At 41.6% G+C, this 19,276-nt stretch overlaps 1 protein-coding gene across 7 annotated transcripts in view; it reads left to right on the top strand.

The window, feature by feature from the left end:
- Window positions 1-19,276, top strand: part of KCNMA1 (potassium calcium-activated channel subfamily M alpha 1) — a 1,226,483-nt gene that overhangs the window by 893,774 nt on the left and 313,433 nt on the right. For 2 of the 7 annotated variants that reach the window (XM_069240802.1, XM_069240799.1), the window contains exon 19: window positions 3,954-4,130. The exons of the other annotated variants lie outside the window; for them this stretch is intronic. In XM_069240802.1, coding sequence (XP_069096903.1) covers window positions 3,954-4,130 — 177 coding nt within the window. The remainder of the gene's footprint in view (window positions 1-3,953; window positions 4,131-19,276) is intronic. 7 annotated transcript variants of the gene reach the window in all.

Raw genomic sequence — 19,276 nt, 5'->3', positions numbered from 1 at the left:
TCATCTCAACTGTTAGGAAGAATATCTTTAGCTTACTTTTGTGAAAGTCATTCCTAACATGATGAGGCCGCAAGGATGTGCAATAATATCTCAGTTACCGTCTGATTTGATCTTTCAGTGCAAGGTCAGGTCTTTGGTACCAAAGGGGGCTGCCAATTAAGTACCTTCAGTGCCTTGGTCACCCCAAGGTTGAAAACAGAAGAAAAACTACCTCTAGACAAGTTGCTAGCACATTATCTAGAAAAAACACATTTTCTTCTGGTGAGTTTGATGTGGAAATGTTTCAAAACATTTTGTGAAGTTGTACTACAAAGTGGGGCTTAGAGTAAGTGAAAGAGAATTCATCAGTTGGAACATGAAACAGAGAATTGATGGCCTCTTCGGCAAGTATCCCTTTTCCTAGGAACAGATAAAGGAATATTTCATTTAGCGAGTCTGATTGGAGAGCCGCAGCAGTAGATACAGTAGTTATATGCCATGTGGCTGCATAAAAAAGGCTCACATAATTGGAAAAGACATATTGAATGGATGATGCCAGAAATTCAGAATTTCCAGATATTACTAGCCACTTAACTTGCCCTAGAAAAGATACACAAACAACTAATGAGCAATTCTTTGATTGTCTCTTGCGTTTGATTCCAATGGTCTTCACTTATGTTCCTAAATGTAGATGCCTTTCCATATGAACATCAGGTCGCAAGTGTCTATCCATAACTGGAAGACTAACATTTCAAATATTTTATACTTAGACTGGCCTTCTCCAGCCATCGGCTCATCTTTGAAACAGGCTATCCGATGTGGTACTCAGATAATCAGCCTTGACTCTTTCTGCTTTTCTCTCAGACACTATTGTCAATAAGGATCAGCCCTAGCTATTATTTTATCTGAGTTTACTGTTAATTCAGGCAATCTGGGATTCAACTCCTGCTTTCTTAAAAGCTACATTTTACTAGATTATAACCAGGTCTTGAATTTTTCTCCTCCAGAATTGACTCCCCATCACTCATGTATAGCCTCATAGGCTGTCTTGTGCTTACCAATTCGTAGGTGGCCATTAGTTGATGGTTTCTTGAAATGAGGTTATTCCAAATCATGAGCTCAAAGAAAACATACAGACCATCATCAGGCCCTTTTGGCTTTTCAGCCATGTATGTTTAGATGGATTGCAACCTTTTGCCACCTCCATGGGATTTGTCTTTTGGCTCTTCCGTTTTGGATGACAACCAGCTGGCATCCTCTGAGCTCAAAGAGTTTGTGGTCAAAAGTCACAATATTCTGCATAGCAGGCTTCTTAACCTGAAGCCATATTTCTGCTATTGAAATTTATCTTAAACTAAACCCATCTTTATGCTCATGAAATCCGTCCTGCAGGTTCTCCAAAGCAGACAGCTCGGACACACAAACGGTGCTCCTGTGCTTTATGAACACCTTTGAATCAGTGCTTAATCATTTATGGGTAGTAAGGCACTTTATAGATGAATATCTCCATATCTGCGATCCCCTTTGCAGGATTAAATAATGTGGAAACAGCTTCTGCAGACTTCATCAAGCCCATATTAATTGAACTCTTAACCACCTAGTCTCTGTGTGGTTATTCTGCAACATTACTTTACCCCTGATAGATATGTTGTAGCTGTTTACAGTACAAAGATCCACTTGTATTTGTGTTGGATGGGAAGTGACATGGTAGATGTTGATTGGTTGAGGTGCCTCTGTAAATTGCCATTTAGAAGATGTTCCATACTGTGATTCCCAAGTTGACTTGCTGAACAGTGGACAGACTGACTCCAAAAGTCCTTCAAATCATCAAATATAGACTAGGGACAGAATCTTCAGCTTTCCTCCGAAGCCTTATTTCCCTTCTCAGGCTCGAACTAGTATTCATTTTAAAACCCATTGCTGAAACTAAGACGCCTTATTCCTTAAGAACTTGTATGATTGAAGTATTTTAAGAAATACTAACTTAAGGTTTCCATTCAAAAAGAAGGTGTTTGAGGCATTGCTTTGTGCTAAAAACTACATTCACCATGACTTTGGTGTTATATGTTTGTGCTTGTTATTTCTCGTAATCATATCTGCAGTAGGACAAGGAAAAAGTTATTTTTCAGTAAGTGGAAATTACGTAAATTCTTCATAAAGGGTTTTTACGATGTCCTATCTCTGTCTTGGAATAATGCACACAATCCTTCAGTTATGGACCTACACGCTCACTAGGCTCGAGGTAATTGGTCCAGCCATGCTCACTGTCTAATCGTCTAACCTTCTTCTTCCCAAGCTTGGATTTAGTGCTCTCACTGCTACTCAGGCATCTATGAGCATTGCTTCGACGGCTAATTAATTGCCACAAGTGTGAGTATATGAAGGAGCCTGGTATACCAGAGTGAGTGAAAATGATTCACAACTGCAAAGTATGTACTACACGCCGAATACCTTCCTTTCACCATGACCATGCCCCTGCTTTGTGGTTATAGCCTTAATAGTTTATCTTTATTACTCAAATGTATGGAGGCATGAGGCGAAGAACAACAGATGTGCTGGTTGGGTAGGTATGTGCAGAAGGGCAGTACAGTGTCCCCCCGGTCCTCTCACGAACCATCAAAAATGTGATCTGATAAAATAGGGAAGTAGGAATCTTGCTCCCATTCTGGACTTTCAGCTGTGAAGGTGGAATGTCATAGAAAGGCATATTCTGATCTCAGCCCCTCCAACCCCAATTAACTGATCCGTATCTTAAGACAAAATATGTACTTATTGCTTTTTTTGTAGTCTTATAACATTCGTATGAAGCTGGGTACATAGTGAATATGAAAACTAATCAGTACATAAAATTCTTAATGCAGACTACATTTTAACAAAGCAAAGCTCCTCAGAGATAGACAGATGCAACATAGGATAACCAATTAAATAAACTAACAGTTGTTCCTAAATTGTTCAAAAGTAGTAACTATTTACAATTATTTGCAAATGTAGGTACTTCGAAATACTCACTGAGAGAAAAAGAAAAAGTAAGTTCAGGAAGGTAGGGAGAAATAAGGTAGATGCAAGGGTATTAAGGGTAAATCAAACGTAGGCCGGGCTGAAATTTAAATTGGTGAAATTAATGAAATTTTCGAATTTCTTAAATTTTGCATTACACAATTTGCATCATTTTCGCTTCTGGGAGACTGGTTATCGCAAAACAAATTCTCTCCGAGTGGCATTTACTGATCGAACCAGTCTCTTGCTAGAATCTCACCATTTTTTACGCATGATATGACCTTGTGTGATAAAACTGACCAAGAGGTCAGCAGACCACCTTTAGCACTAACAGTATTATTTTGCGTACACGAACTTCATATGGAATTTCACAAATGTTCTAAAAAATAAATCACTGTATTTCACACGTTCCTATCCAGAAGTCAAGAATATTCCTATAAAGTAGAAAGCGAGAATAGAAGATGCTATTTACACATGTCCATTGCACACATATAAATGCTAGGGCAGCACAACCAAATAAATGGTGCCTTCCATCAGAGTATGAAGTACTTACCGCTGATAACTATACCGTTAGAAGATGTCACATATTCAGCAATGGAAAGGTCACTTGCCCAAGACTACTTGCTTACCATCTCAATTTAACTTATGTTGAAGGCTGTTGCTAGTCTCCTGTCTAAAGATTTGAATGTGTTTGGGACAATGCACACACCTCTGCCAGCCTCTCTTCTGCATGGACACACTTCCAAGTTGTTGGCATTAAACTCATTGCTCTGATTTCATCCTTTCTTTTGTCATGTTTCTTTATACCCTCCTCCCCCTCCCCTGGGTTGATACCGTTGACATGCGCCAAAGCTTGTCTTACAAACTGCTAGTGAAACATATACAGAACGATATTCCTTCCTGCTGCCTTGTGATGATTGAAACCTTGCCATTAACCTGCTGCTTTTCCTCTCCTCCCATCCAACACATGATTTTAGCCAAGATGTCCGTCTACAAGAGAATGAGGTTGGCATGTTGCTTTGATTGCGGACGCTCTGATCCCGACTGCTCGTGCATGTCAGGCAGTGTTCATAGTAACATGGACACCCTCGAACGAGCCTTTCCACTTTCTTCTGTCTCTGTTAATAATGATTGCTCCACCAGTGTACGTGCCTGTAAGTTTCAACACCAACACATGCTGTTCCATGTCTGTGGCGTCTGTGAGGTCATCACCGTCTTGTGTCGTAACATTGTAGTCCTATATTTTTACTTTATTGTTTTTTTGTATTGGGCTGGAGCTTTTTTGTTCAGTTCTGAAATTAAACTATAAGATATTTTATCAATTGTATATTTAGTGGCTTTTATCTTTGTATCAATAGAGCTTTTATTTACGCTGTTTGTTGCTTCTTAGAATGTGGGTCCATACTGCAGCATGCGGGACCCCAGAGATGCAGTACAGTGATGTCTGGTGTTTACTTTTCATACTTATGAAAACAATGCTTAACCAGTGTAAGATGTGGCTCATGATAACACTAGTATATAAAGCATGAGTGCTAAATGCGTCTCTGAATGCTGTAAGATGACTGAGCTGCCCAGTGCACATGCGCATCACGCTCTCTTGAGAAGAGTGGCCAAAACTGCGATCCATGCTATACAACTAGAACCTGTCATAATTTCTGATTTCAACTTTCTTCGTGTTCGTTTAGTAGAAGTGCTTATTTTATTTTTTTACTGCCATGAACAGGCTGGCATTTTTTAATAGGGACCACAATCAATAGACAAGCCACAGGGGAAATACTTTTAAAAGTCAGACCCCAGGAGGAGTACTCCAATCAACCACCATGCTATTGACGGAGATGTTATCCTGGCTCGTGGAACCCTTGTGTTATGGACCTCATTTCACAAAAATGCCAGTGGAAGTGGAAGTAACATAAGATACCCTTTTATCCCGATGACAAAAATTTTTGATCCACTGCCCCAATTTGGGCCCTCAACTGCCTAATGTTTTCAACTGATACGGAAAGGCTTGTAGTGGAAAACAGAGAAATAAACAGACAGCCGTGTTTACTTTCTGCTTCTGGTGCTTATTCCATGACCTCTGAGACAAGGTGTCCAAGGGCAGCCCAGGAGTACCAAGGGACACGCTGGGTAGACCAGCTGCTACCGTCTTAACCCTAATTGATGTACATGACTTGTTCCCAGGCTGTCATTGAGTAACAAGAAACAAAGGGCCTCATTTACAAGGAAATGGCGCAGCTCGGTGCCGCAAGCAATTTTGCTGTGCTGAGCTGCGTAATTTCCAGAACACAGGGATAGCTGTATTTACAAGAATACGGTGCATCCCTTTGTTCTCCACTGTGTCTGCACTAAATTAGCTGCCTAGCGCCAACACAGGCACACTTGCACCATAGTGCAAGGGTGCTTGCATAGCAGGGAATGATGGTTTATGTGCAGGACGTTGTCCCTTCTTGCACATAAACAATCATTAATGGCGTTTTGCTCTTTCTATGAGTGCTGCAGAATGCAGCACACATAGAAAAAGCAAAAACAAGGAGAAATAAAAGTATTTATCCTTGTTGCGTCACTCTAACGCAACCCCTGGGGTGGCGTTAGTTTTTGGCACTACTTTAGCTTTACAATTTCTCATAAATCTGGGGCAGCATCAAAATGCAATGGGTGTTGCAGTGGAATGCCCACAGCAACACCCCTTGCAATTCCCTTTCACACTAAGTGATCGTGTAAAGGGTCCGTATTTACAAAAAATGGTTTAATGCCGCCTTGTAAATGTGGCGCAGGGCATTGAGCCACCGTAGCATCACTAAAAGAGACGATCCCATGGCATAAGGGCCTCATAAATGAGGCCCAAAGTATCTTTCTTATCAGATTTTGTCTCACAATAAAACATATGGAATGCAATATAGAAACAATTCGGTAAATTGAAGCAACTGGGTGGAAGTTTCAGTTTTGATTGTGTAACCTGTGATGGAGAACTTTTCAGCATTGGCTATCTTGGTAATGAGGTGTTTTTGGTAATTGTTGGCTACTGTGAATCACAGTTCATGAGCTAGAGTTGTAGCATGAACCCATTCTGGATCTGGTGGAGTTTTGGCCACTTCGCGTTAACATGTGACACAGCGCTCTGGCCAAATTTTGCCGACCGCTGCATGGCAGAGCTTTTTCTGGCATGGCTCACCAATGGTAAGTTGGCAAGAGCAAGCAAGAAATGGCATCCCCTTGCATGATTTTTGGGCGCTAAGAGAGTACTCAGCAAGATTTTCTTAACGCAGGTGGTCATGACCGTTCGCACTGACAAAGCTGCTGCTCGAGTAGAAAATCTACTGGAGTAGCAGCAAAACCAACTTGAGCAGCAGCACCCTCTGGCTCACCATGTGGCACTATTTGTGCTGAGTTTTCAGCATGGAAGAAAATCACAGCATTAAAAAGTCTGCACAGGCACTGCGACAGGTAGAGTTCCGCCCGCTCACAGAACTCTCTGTTATCTCAAGGATTTTTCATGTAACTCCGTGGAATTCTGCAAAGTGAAACTCCATGAGTTACACTCACCCCTACACTTGAGCCAGAGACAGCATAGCTTGGCATCATAGAGCAGCCCTCACCACTCTGTGCATCCGAGCTGTGCTGTATGCAGCTTATGCACCAACTTGTCAATTTGCTGAGTTGTGGTTGTATTGATCTACGTGCCGATGACACTATTACTACATGCGGTGGCTCAGACTGGAGGAATACGGGGAAAAGGGGAATTCAGTTAAAAGACCTTTGAATGAAAGATGTACCTGTTGCAGTAATGAGTTATCACTTGGAAATGGAGATGATGAATTTCAGTGGTTTCAAGAGATCATGAGGTGAAATCTGATGGGGTAAAGACCACAGAACTGGTTTGACAAGTTGACACACATGAGCTAAGCAGATCATTTAGATCCTCACAGGCAGCATACAAGCCCACTAGGTCAGCGGAGCAAGGCCCTTTGCTTTCCTGGCTGAGGGTCTCCCACCAAATATGGGTATCTCTTTGCCTTCAGTGGGGCTGCTAGTGCAGATGATTCATTGAAGGCACTGAACTTTGTCTAATGCCCGTTCACAAAAGATTATTTGTTTTCATGAAAAAAAGCTCCAAAAGTGGGAGTTTGTTTCTTGAGAGCAAGTCAACAATGACCCTAATGTACAGGGAGTTTCCTCCCTGCGCTCTTGGCCATTGTTGGATTTTTCTGCCAGGGATTGCCATACCTTACATTGCCGGCCCTAACAGGGAAATACAGTGACAGCCGCATAGCCATAAATGACGTGTGCCAACCCTCACTATGACCTCACAGTCACTGGGGAATAGGCAAACATGTAAGGGTTAATTTCAGTGGAGCCTACTGGGGCTCCAACGATTAATAATTGTCACTTCCCTCACAGAACAGCCAGTTTAGTTGAGGGAGAGTTCCAGGGTTTAAGGTGTGGCGCCTGCTCAACCTAACTCTAAATGATGCTCTGAGTTACTACACTCTTGGTCACTTTGTGACCTTGGGTTAAAATCAGTAATATGGGGTCTTGTCCCCCCTTACAACCAGTGATAATTGGAATAAATAGTTTTTACTCTCCTCTTATTCTACCAGCGATCAAAAAATTGTTTTTGTTTTTGCTGTTACTCTTCCTTTGGTATGACCAATTTTTATTCAGTTTTAATAGTGTAAAAAAGTAAACAATACATTTAAAGTACAGATTCTGTCAGCAATGTTACTCATATGGATCACTGAATATAGATGACCCCAAGACACCGAACTCATTACTAAGTACCTCCTCCAACCGAGTGAATGCGTTCTGGAATCAAAGAACCTACAAGTTGTGTTTACCCATTTTCACTAAGGAATATCATTTTCAATTTAAATGATTCGAGGCAAAATTTAAGAATAATGCCATGATCCAAAGACAACGCCACTTTACAAGTGACATTTTTGAACAAATATTCACCAAAGCTCAATTGCTTCCAAAGCATAGAATGTACATCACCCCCATAAATGCCAAGTGCAAACAGCCGAGTGGGTGATTGGTTTGCGCTTTTGACATATCTATATATTCTTAGGCCAGTAGTAATTGTTATTAAGAAAAGGGAATGTATTTCTAGGACACTAACATAACAGTTTAGTAAGATAATCATATAAAACTGTATTGTTGTGGAAAATAAGACAAAACAGGTGTCAGAGTTCTCTAGAGTGGATAAGTAACAAAGTATAAACAATGTGCTTTCGGAGCAATCAAATGGTAGAAATCAGGAATGAAGGTCCTGAACAAGGCAACCTTTGTCCCCGTTATCGCTGGAAGTTATACAATTTTGTTTAGAGATCTGTGGTGGGTTAGATGAACTGTGCTGCAAGTGTGATATTTCAATGAATGATGATATGCACAAAATCGACGATGGAGAGGAGACTGTTGTACTCAGATCAGAAATATTGTACTGTTTGGGACTTTGGTCCACAAAGTGGCAGAGTATCTTTAGAAAGGAAGTGTGCCACATGGATAAACCAGCTGGCTGTGGAACAAAGGGCACCATTAGCCCTGAGCACATTTGTTTGTTTCACGAAATAGTGGCCAAGCAGCCGTGGGTCGTGGATTTTGCTTCTATGTCCATGTAACAAGAGAAAAAGTTCATAAATGTTTTGGTGTCTCCTTATGGTCTGCAAACCACCATAAAACACAGAAATATACAAGAAATTAATGAGAAACGACAGGTAGTTTTAGCATGTTTTGCTTTGCAGGCAAATGGTTTATCTAGACCAAAGCCCTACTTCCTCGATGGGGTATTTTCTTCCCCTAAAGCTATAACAACATATGAAAGCCCTCTGTTGCCTAGTTCTGGGTTTTTATGTGAACTCTGGACACCCTTGATAAATCCCGTTTGTTCGCTTAGTTAAGATTGTTCTGTTGCTTTAATCAAAAATGTTCATCTACACCAGGTACATTTGTTGAGTGCTTTCTCTATGTGTGAAAATGATATAAAAATGCTGCTTGTACTCGAGGTTGCGTTGTGCCTGCCCCACCTCTTCTGTGATGTTTATTAGGTGCCAACTAATCCTGATGCCTCTTCTTGCAAAAGACTCTGAATTGCAAGCAGTCTAGTTAGATAAGTCGGTGCCACTGTTGATTGAAGTTACTCATGTCTCCTGAAGTTATCTGTAGGATTTGTAGTTAGGAAGTGGAAATCTCCAGGGCTGCTGTTTACTTGTATTGATCTTCTGAATTTATATGTTTATTAAGAAGAATAGCAGGGTGTCAAATAATGTATTTCATATCAGAAAGTTAGGCGAAGGAACCAGGCTCTCGAATTGCTTGTTGATGGCTAGAAAGATGATGTCCCAATAGGTATTTTTCTGACTAGTGTCCTTCTTTCGGGTGAAGTTGTTTGAACATCGTGAATTACTTATTAGCCGTCAATTACTAAGATTGTTTAAAGTTGCAAGTACTTGTACGCTTTTCTAAAAGATTTTAAGACCAAATGCTCTTCTGGTGGATGCTGCTTGATTGGTATTTCCACAAAAAATAGTCAAGATTCCATGTGAGAGCTTGCTAAGTGGTTCTGTTAGAGAACATGCAGTGGTCATCACATGTTTATGTCCTTGCTTACAGTGTGCCCTAAAGCTTTTCTCAAGGCAAAGGTCAGTGATATGTCTGGGTGTCAATAGCTCTCAGGATGAAGCTTTATTCATGTAAGTGTGAAGCCAATTTCTACCTAGTACCTATTTTTTCGGTCACTAGAAAGCTGTCATTCGGTGCTGCAACAAGTTGTTCAGTCTGTGACAAAATCAATGGTTTGAAATAAAAAAATTACCGAAAGTAAACAGAGATCGGTTTACTTTCTGTTCCTGCTGTTGCCTTTTTGAGCACTGATACAAGAAATAGCAAGTGCTGTGGTTGCAACCTGGAGTTGCGGTCACAGCTCTCTGGACTAAACCAACCTGCACAGGCAGGTCCTGATATGTGAGTAGTTCCATAAGAGGTCTCTCTATAGACTTTGCCCAGCTGTTCAGTACCTATGCTGTTCTCTTGTGTATTTCATTACTATTGTGAGACTACTGGATGCACCACGGGTATATTTGCCACTGATGACTTCCATCATGTTACCATAGGGGTTTCTTTGTAGGTGTCAATGATAGGGAAAACCAACACACCTCAGTCACAGGCCGATGTGACCTTGAATGTTTTTCCACTGCTAAATATTAGCAAAATATAGAAAATTTACACTGGCGTTGGTAGGATTGACCTCTAGTTTAGCCACTCCATTATGCAAAAGTAAAAGTGAAAAGATTGAAACATTTTTTTGGGTGGCAGATGCTGCAATAGGAACTATTATTCTGCTCTGGGGTGTGTTTTGTTATTATGGTTGCTATTGTTAATTAGAATTTCTATAGCACACAATCTGATGCCAATATAGCATAGTAGCACCTTTCAGTAGCCAGGATCTGACTTACTAAAACTTTCAATCAGAATATATATTTAGTTCCATTACTATTTTAGTGTGTCTGATCTATTCACTTACTTATGAACAAGACAGCAGGAAAGATGGGCTCAGTGCTGTATTTCCCCTAGTCTCCAGTACAGATGCACTAAATTGTGCAATGGCACGTTTAATGTCTGCCATTTTTTGGCAAGTTTATTTCAAACCCTTCTCTTATTAACTTTGGAAGGTGGGTGGGTGATGACGGATCAGATCACACAATGATCAGTGGGCATTAGTGAGAAAATGCACACATCCACCTAGAGTAGACTCAAGCCTAAGATTCACACAGAATATGTGCATTTTGAAGAGTCACAAAATGCAAGAGGAATACTCACTTAGATCTGCACTAAAGATATTTTTTATACCCTGAAGGTGCGTGAGTAATGGTATGTATGTTGCATGTGGTTGCGTGTGCATGTTGGTATATTGTAATGTATTGTAGTGATATGTATATAGCACTTTCCAAACCCATTGCGATGCCTGAAGTGCTTTCTGGTAGGTCCGAATGCAATGGTCCTATAGCACTTCAAACGCCTCACAAGGTTGTGAAATACTGCAATTATTTATTTTTTGGGTTGGCGAGCAAACTTCAGACTTAGGGCCTGATTCTAACTTTGGAGGACGGTGTTAAACCGTCCCAAAAGTGGCGGATATACCACCTACCGTATTACGAGTTCCATAGGATATAATGGACTCGTAATACGGTAGGTGGTATATCCGCCACTTTTGGGACGGTTTAACACCGTCCTCCAAAGTTAGAATCAGGCCCTAAGTCTTTTGTTTGTAATTAGTCCAGTAAGGGACATGTTAGGTGAGGTGTGTGGTTTAGACGACACATCACAGGTGCGGTGCACCCAATGTCACTGTGCATGCGCATGTATGTATAGTCGCACTGGTCCTCATAGTGATCGTAACCAGAGTTGTTCCCCGTCAGCAGCGGCAGCTGCAAAACCTTTTCAAGAAAACGATAATAAACGGTGTTTATTATTGTTTTCTTGAAAAATTACGGGTCATTGGGGTGACGGGCACTTGAGGGGAGTGCACAAAGCACTCCCCTCAGAGAGCATTGTGCTTGCCATCCGTTTGGGTCTGGCCAAACACACATGCGCAGAGCGCTCTCTCCAGCCCAGCAACACAGTTGCCAGGTTGGAGAGAGCCTGCACAACCTCCCAGTCTGTCTGGGAGCAGTCTGCCTGGGCACTCCCAGCCAATACTGACACTGCTTTGAGCAGCGTCAGGGTTGGCCGCCGGACAGTCTGGGAGCCTGTGCCTGCCTGGCCCAGAAGGGAAGCAGAGGAGCGGCACGGCGGCGGAGATGGTAAGTGTTTTAAAAAATATATATATTATGTTATGTGCCCCCCGTGTGCCGCCCCGCCCCTTTTGCAACCTGCGACTGATCGTAAAGTCTGACTCAGCCACACAACACAAACATCTTCTGTGTATGAATGAGAGAGAGAGAGAGGCAGAGAGTGTGTGTGTGTGTTTGTGTGTGTGTGTGTACAAGAAGGACAGACAAACACACAAAAATGAAAGCCTCAGATAAGGTAAGTAAGAACTGCAAAATGTAGAGCCGAATGAGTGATAAATGAGAGTACCTGAAAGTTACTAAACCATTCAGGTGACTATAGATTTACTGCTTCTTATCTGTAAATGTCAGCTGTGCACTGTGGATGGTTTTGTTGCAGGGCAGTGCTACAAGGATTCTTGCTGCACCTCCCAGCGTCAAACGAAAAGGGCAGGAATGCGCTGTATCTATGAAATAACAGTGCATTTCTGTCCTTTTCCTAGGTGCTGGCTCACGATGGGCTGCCATGCACCAACGCAGGCACCTTTGCACCATGGTGAAAGGGTTTCTGCATTGCAGGGATGATTGTTTTTGTGCAGGAAGGGACAACTTCCTGCACAAAAACAATCACAAGAGGCAAATTCCTTTTTCTATGTGAATGCTGCAGACAAAGAAAAAGGAAAAATGAGGAGAAATAAAGGTATTTTTCCTTGTTACGCCTCCCTTATGCCTTGCCTGGGGAATGGCAGGCTTTTGACATTTCCAGGTTTACGAAATCTCGTAAACTTGGGATTGTGTCAAGTGCTATGGGTGTTATATGGGAACAGCCCCGTTAACATCCATGGCATGCCTCTCTTATTGCAGTGTTAGTGCGTTGCCTCAGTCTATATTTACAAGGCCGTGAAAGGCCACCGTGGGTGGCTTTTCATAGCCTTGTAGATATGTCCCTGCAATGTGCGCTGCCAGACCGTCACTAAAAGTGACGTTCTAGTGGCTCACATGGGCTTGTAAATAAGCCCCTGAGTTCTGCACCAGCATGAGTAAGGATCATGACTAGCGGACATATTACCTGGCCCGGACAACTATTGACAATTTTCAGATGTGCAAAGTACATCATAAAGATCATAAGGATCAAATTCTAATTTAGTTCTACAAGAACAGTGATTGAGGCATCACTAGATTGTGTTCTGTAGGATGCTGTTAAGTGTTTCCAGTACTTAATTTGAGCTGGTGTTTGCCGTGGGGGACACCAGCACTCATTTTTGGGGATCAGCACTTACTTTTCCTTATCAGATATTTCCTGCTGGCATGAGCAGGAAAAAAAACATAAAGGGGAAAGAAGGAGGAGAGGAAATACAGAAAACCTGTCACAAAGGGAGAAAGCAGAAATCTGCAAGAATGAGATAAAGGGGCAGGGTGGAATAAAGTGTAAAGAGACTTGAGGTGGATTGAAGAGTACGTAGTCTTTGTGTCGCTTCAGGTACCTCCGGTTGTCTTGGAGACATCTTGAGTGTATATCGGGGAAGGCGGGGGACCTGTGCTCCAGACCTCTAAGTGGTGGTATATGCCTGCTGCCAAAAAGTGCCTGAGTCACTAGCTAAGGTTCACAATCTTGCTGTGCCAGTAGTCTAGTCCGAGTATGCAGGATAGGCCTCTTGGTGAACACTAAACCAACTCAGAGCTAACTATTGTCGCGGAGCTAGTATACCTCTCTACTGTGACTCTATGTGTGTGGGGGACCTACGGGAAGCGCCCCTCAGTAGGAAGGAGGGGGCGGCTACTGCTCCTCCAGTCTAATCTACCTTGCTGAACACATTGTTGGCTAAGTCATCTTCTCTTGACTCTTTCTATCTGAAATCTATCAAGCCAACCTGTCGTACTCTAGGACCAAGCTTTCTCTTACCCCTTGTCACTGTATTGCAGTCCAAGTGGCGCTTGCACAATCACTAAAGCCTTATTGACTTATCACTCTCTTTATTTATCTCATTTTAACTTTTCATGTTCATTGTATTGAATGCAGATATATTACGTTTTATCACTTCCCCAATCTCAGTTCTCTACTTTAATCGTTCTTCTGTCATCCCCCAGCCATTCTTTCTTCTCCTTTGACTCCTCAAGACATCTCCTTTCAAGGAAGATGAGCCTAATTTGTGCTTTCTTTCGCAGGCTGCCTCATCCCTCTCCTCACTTCAGCGCCCCGTGGTACCCGCTGCTACCTTTCTTTATGTTCTGCTTAATGATTCTCTCTGTTAAGGAGTTGTTCCCCAGCTATTTACTTTTGCTTTTAAGATGCCTACCTTCAGAAGTCATTTCTGGATGAATCTCCTCCCTCTAGATTCTTGTTTGCTTACTGCCCTGTTTCTGGAAACCACATGAAAGAAGTGATCTTTTGCACTTCTTCGCCTTCGTAAACGCTCGTTTGCCACTTCTCATCTTTGTTTCTAGCTATAACTCCAACTCCAACCTTGCAGACCACTGTATTCCGATTCTTTTTCACCTATGCAGCATCATTCCTGCACGTTTTTTCAGTTAACGACTTTTTCAGTTCCTACTTCTGTTCTGTCACAATATTACTATTCTGCAGAGGTTTCCAGATTGATTCCAAGCATGTCAGACGTTTTTGTGGGGCCCAATTCAACAACTTCAAGAGCTCCCTGATACAACGAGGACCTTTTTCTAACTTTCAAAAGATACGTCTTGCAGGTTAAGAGACAACAAGGCAGATCCTGCATCTGCCACATTCTAGCGATTTTAGTCGTGGCAGTTACCTTGTCATTAAAAATATATAGGCTTGAGTTAAATAAAGAAACACTACTAAAGATGTATAGGGCACTGAAAAAGTGTCAGGGCTGTGGAATAATGTCTTTCTTGCTCCCCACATCCAACAGCCCTAATGGGTATTAAGATAATCCTATGCAAGGTTTTCAGAGTTACCAAAAGAGATTGTAAAACTGAATCATTGAATGCCCCTTTATCCCTTGTGGTTATACAGAAAATCCTGAGGTGCACCATCCTTCATCGGCCAGTGGTGGATACCCTGGTGTACTGGATTGGGTCTCGCCCCCTTTCAATCAATCTTTGTATGGGGTTCCACACACACTATCAGGATTTCTTTTCCCTGCTCTATTTTTGTCATTTTTCTTGCTTCAGCTAATACTCTGTATTTCTTAATCTATAATGCAGGCACAGGCCTCTTTCTCCGCTTGTGGTTTCGTTTTCAGATCAATCAACCTCCGATTTTCCATGTCCACATCTTTTCATTTACTTTCTTCTGTCGAAAATGTTCAGCTTTTTTACTTTTTCCTGTTTTAAAGCCCTTACTTTAATATGGCTGCAATTAGTACTATTAACTGGAGTAGAGAATGCAAGGTAGAAGCTACTGAACGGAGTATGGGGATAGTCATGACCTCAGTCCTGGCACAGACAGACCAGTACGGACAGGCATCCCTTCTTCGAAAAATACCACATTCACATAACATAACTGTTCTTCTCATAAACTGAAAATGGAGAAAAGAGACACCCACCAGGTTCACTACCCTTTCGCATGTGGTGGTCACTAGGGGCCAGATGTAGCAAATTCCGGCATTGCGACTCGCAATGCCGGCTGCAGGATGGTGTCCCTGACACCATCTGCGAGTCGCAAGGGGGTCGCAAAGGCCCACCTCATTAATATTAATGAGGTGGGTCGCAATTTGCGACCCGCTTGCGAGTCGCAGCACTCACAGGGATGCTGTCCTGCTGGAGACAGCAGACCACCATGTCTGTGACTGCTTTTCAATAAAGCAGTTCTTTTATTTTTTTGTAATGCAGCCCGTTTTCCTTAAAGGAAAACGAGTTGCATTACACACGAAAAAAAGAAACGTGTCAGTTTCATTTTTGCAGAGCAGGCAGTGGTCCATAGGACCACTGCCTGCTCTGAAAAATGTTTTCAGGGCCATTCACAAAGGGGAAAGGGTCCCATGGGGACCCCTTCCCTTTTGCGAATGGGTTACCACCAGTGTGACACTGGTGGTAACAGCAAATTGCTTTGCGACCGCGTTCGCGGTCACAAAGCAATTCTGCATTGCGATGCAACTCGCAAATAGGAAGGGGAACACCCCTTCCTATTTGCGAGTCACATTCCCATTTTGCGAGTCGGTAATCAGGTTACTGACTCGCAAAATGGGAATGAGCATTGCGAGGTGGCTTTTGCGCCTCGCAAACAGCGATTTTCGCTGTTTGCGAGGCGCAAAAGCCTTGCTACATCTGGCCCTAGGATTCATACCTGGTCTAGAGCACTCCATACCCCCAATACACATACATCACTTTCATGAACAAGTATCTCTATTCGGATGAGGCTAGGAGGCAATTTTCCACTTTCTATAAACCGCGGCTTTGGTGTACTTTGATTGTTTCTGGGTGGTCCCCTGAATGTGTAGCCACCAGATAGAATGTGAAGAGGAAACATCAAAAGGTAAAGGGTCCCGAAGCTGGTACCTTTGAATGTTCATCCATACAAGATTATTCTGGAGTTTGGGAAGCCAGTTTATTTTCAAGTTCTATGAAACGGTGGGATTATGCTTACATGTTTGTTGAACACTGGTCTGCTTTTCTGCAGTGAGCCTGAAGGGCATATTAAGAGTCCCTAGCGCCTCCTTAACGCTGCCGTAGTGTCATTTGTTTTACGATAAGGCGGTCCTAAAGTGGCTTTTTCCATGCGCCATATTTACAAAGTGACGCAGTGCATGCATTGTGTCACTTTGTAACCCCGTGCACCACATTAGGCCTGCACCAGGCAAAATGTATGCAAGGGGGGGCGGTCCCCCCTTAGGGGGGCTGAAAAAATGGCACAAAGAAATCTAAACTATTTCTTTGCACCATTTTTTCAACATTTTTCACGCCTGCTTATAGCAGGCATTAAAATGAGGCTCCCATCGTTTTCCATGGGCTCTAGGTGCTTTGCAGGATTAGCGCCACAAAATGTTACACTAATCCTGCAAAGTGCTAAACTAGCGTAAAGAATTCTGACACTGGTTCCCTAACTACCGCCATGGTACGCCATATGTTAAATACAGGGCACACATGGTGGTGTTAAGGGGCACTAAGGGGTGCAAGGAAAGTGATGTTGCACTGGGTGCAGAAGCACTTTTTTAAAATATTCCCCTCAATGTTTGAAAACCCCAGTGTTTGGTTCTGCCTTTTCCATTATCATCTTCTCCAAAACGTTTGAACATGCCTCCTGAGAGAGCAAAGACCACAATACCTTCAAACCACTGCATATCAGACCTGCTGAAGTGAAATATTTTTTAGACTCCTTCCTATTTGAGAATTGACAAGTGTGGATTAGAGGCAATGTATTTATTTTTAAGCACCTCAGGTCTTGCTTTCACGGGTGTGGAGGTTGTTTCTTACAGCACACTCCATTCTTTGAGGGCTTCAACTAAGTTTATATACTTCTGTGTTGCTCAGTTTGATTAAGCCAGCAGACAAGTCACTGAGGGTAAACAACTTCTTCTACATTTTTATATTTGTTTTCCTCTTCTTCTTCTTCTTCTTCTTCTTCTTATTATTATTATTATTATTATTATTATTATTATTATTATCACAATGTAGGTCAGCCCATGAGACCTCTAAGATGGTCTGCAATTAGAAATTGGGCTCATGGCAAATGGTAGCTTGGAACATATTTGTATTTGTTAAAAAGTGTTTTTTTGTTCTTGCCCTTTCTTGGCAAGCTGGCATAAAGTGAACTGGTCCAATCACTTGTGGAGTTTGTTAAATTTCCCAGTACTACAATCCTATGTTTATTTGAAATGAATTGAAGCATAAAGTGCTTTTGGTGGAAGATAATATTTTTATTATTATTATTATTATTATTATTATTATTATTAATAATAATAATAATAATAATAGTATTACTACTGCTACTCCTAATTATGGCAGTGGGCACTCTGGAAGCAGTGGGTAGTAAAAGAATTAAAAAACACGTTTTAACAAATAAAAATAAGTTCTAAGCTACCATTTGCAATGAGCCCAATTTCTAACTGCAGACCATCGTAGATGTCTCATGGGCTGACCTACCTTGTGACTAAAAAGTTGCCTGAGAATACTGATATGATAGCCTTGGCTATTACCCCTTAACTGCCAATTGAGATCCCTCTGTATGGTATTCTACCAGAATATCATTTTTTAAATATCGTCCAAAAATATTGTAGTCAGAACAATGACTACGTCATAATTATGAAGATAATTATATTTAGGTGAGAATACGTTTACTGTTCTTAGCTCCACATGTATACCTTGACGACACATATCTTCAAAGTTCCTGGTTGTGCCACTAAGATAGAGAATCTATAGTTATCTATATGTACTTTCATGATAATGCGATAGTTGATATTTTGATTTCTGCATTTTTGTAGGATATTTCTGCACTAATTGTTCCAACATAAAACCTTTTGTAACCCATTAAACCAAACTGCCTTTGGTTGAGGATGTTAAGGCCATTATTTTTACTTTTCTCTATGCTAATTCTTTTACACTCCTTGTTTACTAAATATTTATTACATCCATCAGGATGGCTCACTGAAATAAATGCTTGCCATTTGCATATGTGATGATCCGTGGATCACAATTTCAAATCCTAGAAAACCTTAGCTTTTCATCCTTCTGAGAGGAGCAAGTTGTGTACCATTAAATTGGGCAATAGTAACACCTGTTATTTGCGGTGCTTAGAAACAGCAGAAGTGTAGTTAAAACCTTTGTATAAAACAGGTGGTGTTAAGATCTGCATTGATTGCTCCATTTCACAGCACATCTTGCTTAATTAACCCTTGAACTCAGTGGAGTGTCAAGGCACTAGTCGTGGCTGTACAAGCCTGGTGTTAAGCTACGAGGTCATATAGTTTTTAAATAGCTATCAATTTGATATGTTAATGTTCTCCTTTCTTTAGAGAATGCTACAGTTTGTTCCACTGATGTGCCCCACCCCACACCCAGATCAGAATCATATAATTGGTGGAACATCTGAAAGGCTGGATTTTAAGACAAAACTTGTGAGATGATTTAAGAGTTATGGGAAGGAAGTAAAAAAAATGTTCGTCCACTCATGGATTACGTAAAACACTTTGCCTCGATTGTAGCTTCCATGGGAAGCCATGTGATTGGCGCAAAGGATATTCAAAATTTGGTCCCTTTCCTGGGGGCTTTTTTCTTAATAGTCACCTTTTGATTTTTGTAAGTAGTAAATTACCTTTCTTGGCAGGCTGGCATAAAATGAACTGGTCCAGTCACTTCTGGAGTTTGTTAAATCTCCCAGTTCCACAACCCTATGTTTATTTGAAATGAATTAAAGCATATAGTGCATTTGTTGGAGAACTGTGTTTGTGAATACATTAATGTAGTGATTAATGGCTATCATTCCTTCCAAGGGAATGCCATTGATGCTCACAGTGCTCTGATCTGGCTAAGAGTTGGTCAGCAAGGAAAATATCAAAAGATGCTTTAGGCTAGCCATGTGATGGAACAAGAAAGAAGAAATCGGGTTTTCATCGTCCATGTGC

This window comes from Pleurodeles waltl, chromosome 6 (genome assembly GCF_031143425.1).
Source record: "Pleurodeles waltl isolate 20211129_DDA chromosome 6, aPleWal1.hap1.20221129, whole genome shotgun sequence".
Classification (NCBI taxonomy): Eukaryota; Metazoa; Chordata; class Amphibia; order Caudata; family Salamandridae; genus Pleurodeles; species Pleurodeles waltl.
Note: the sequence above shows the minus strand (reverse complement) of the source record. Positions and strands in the feature narration are given on the sequence as shown.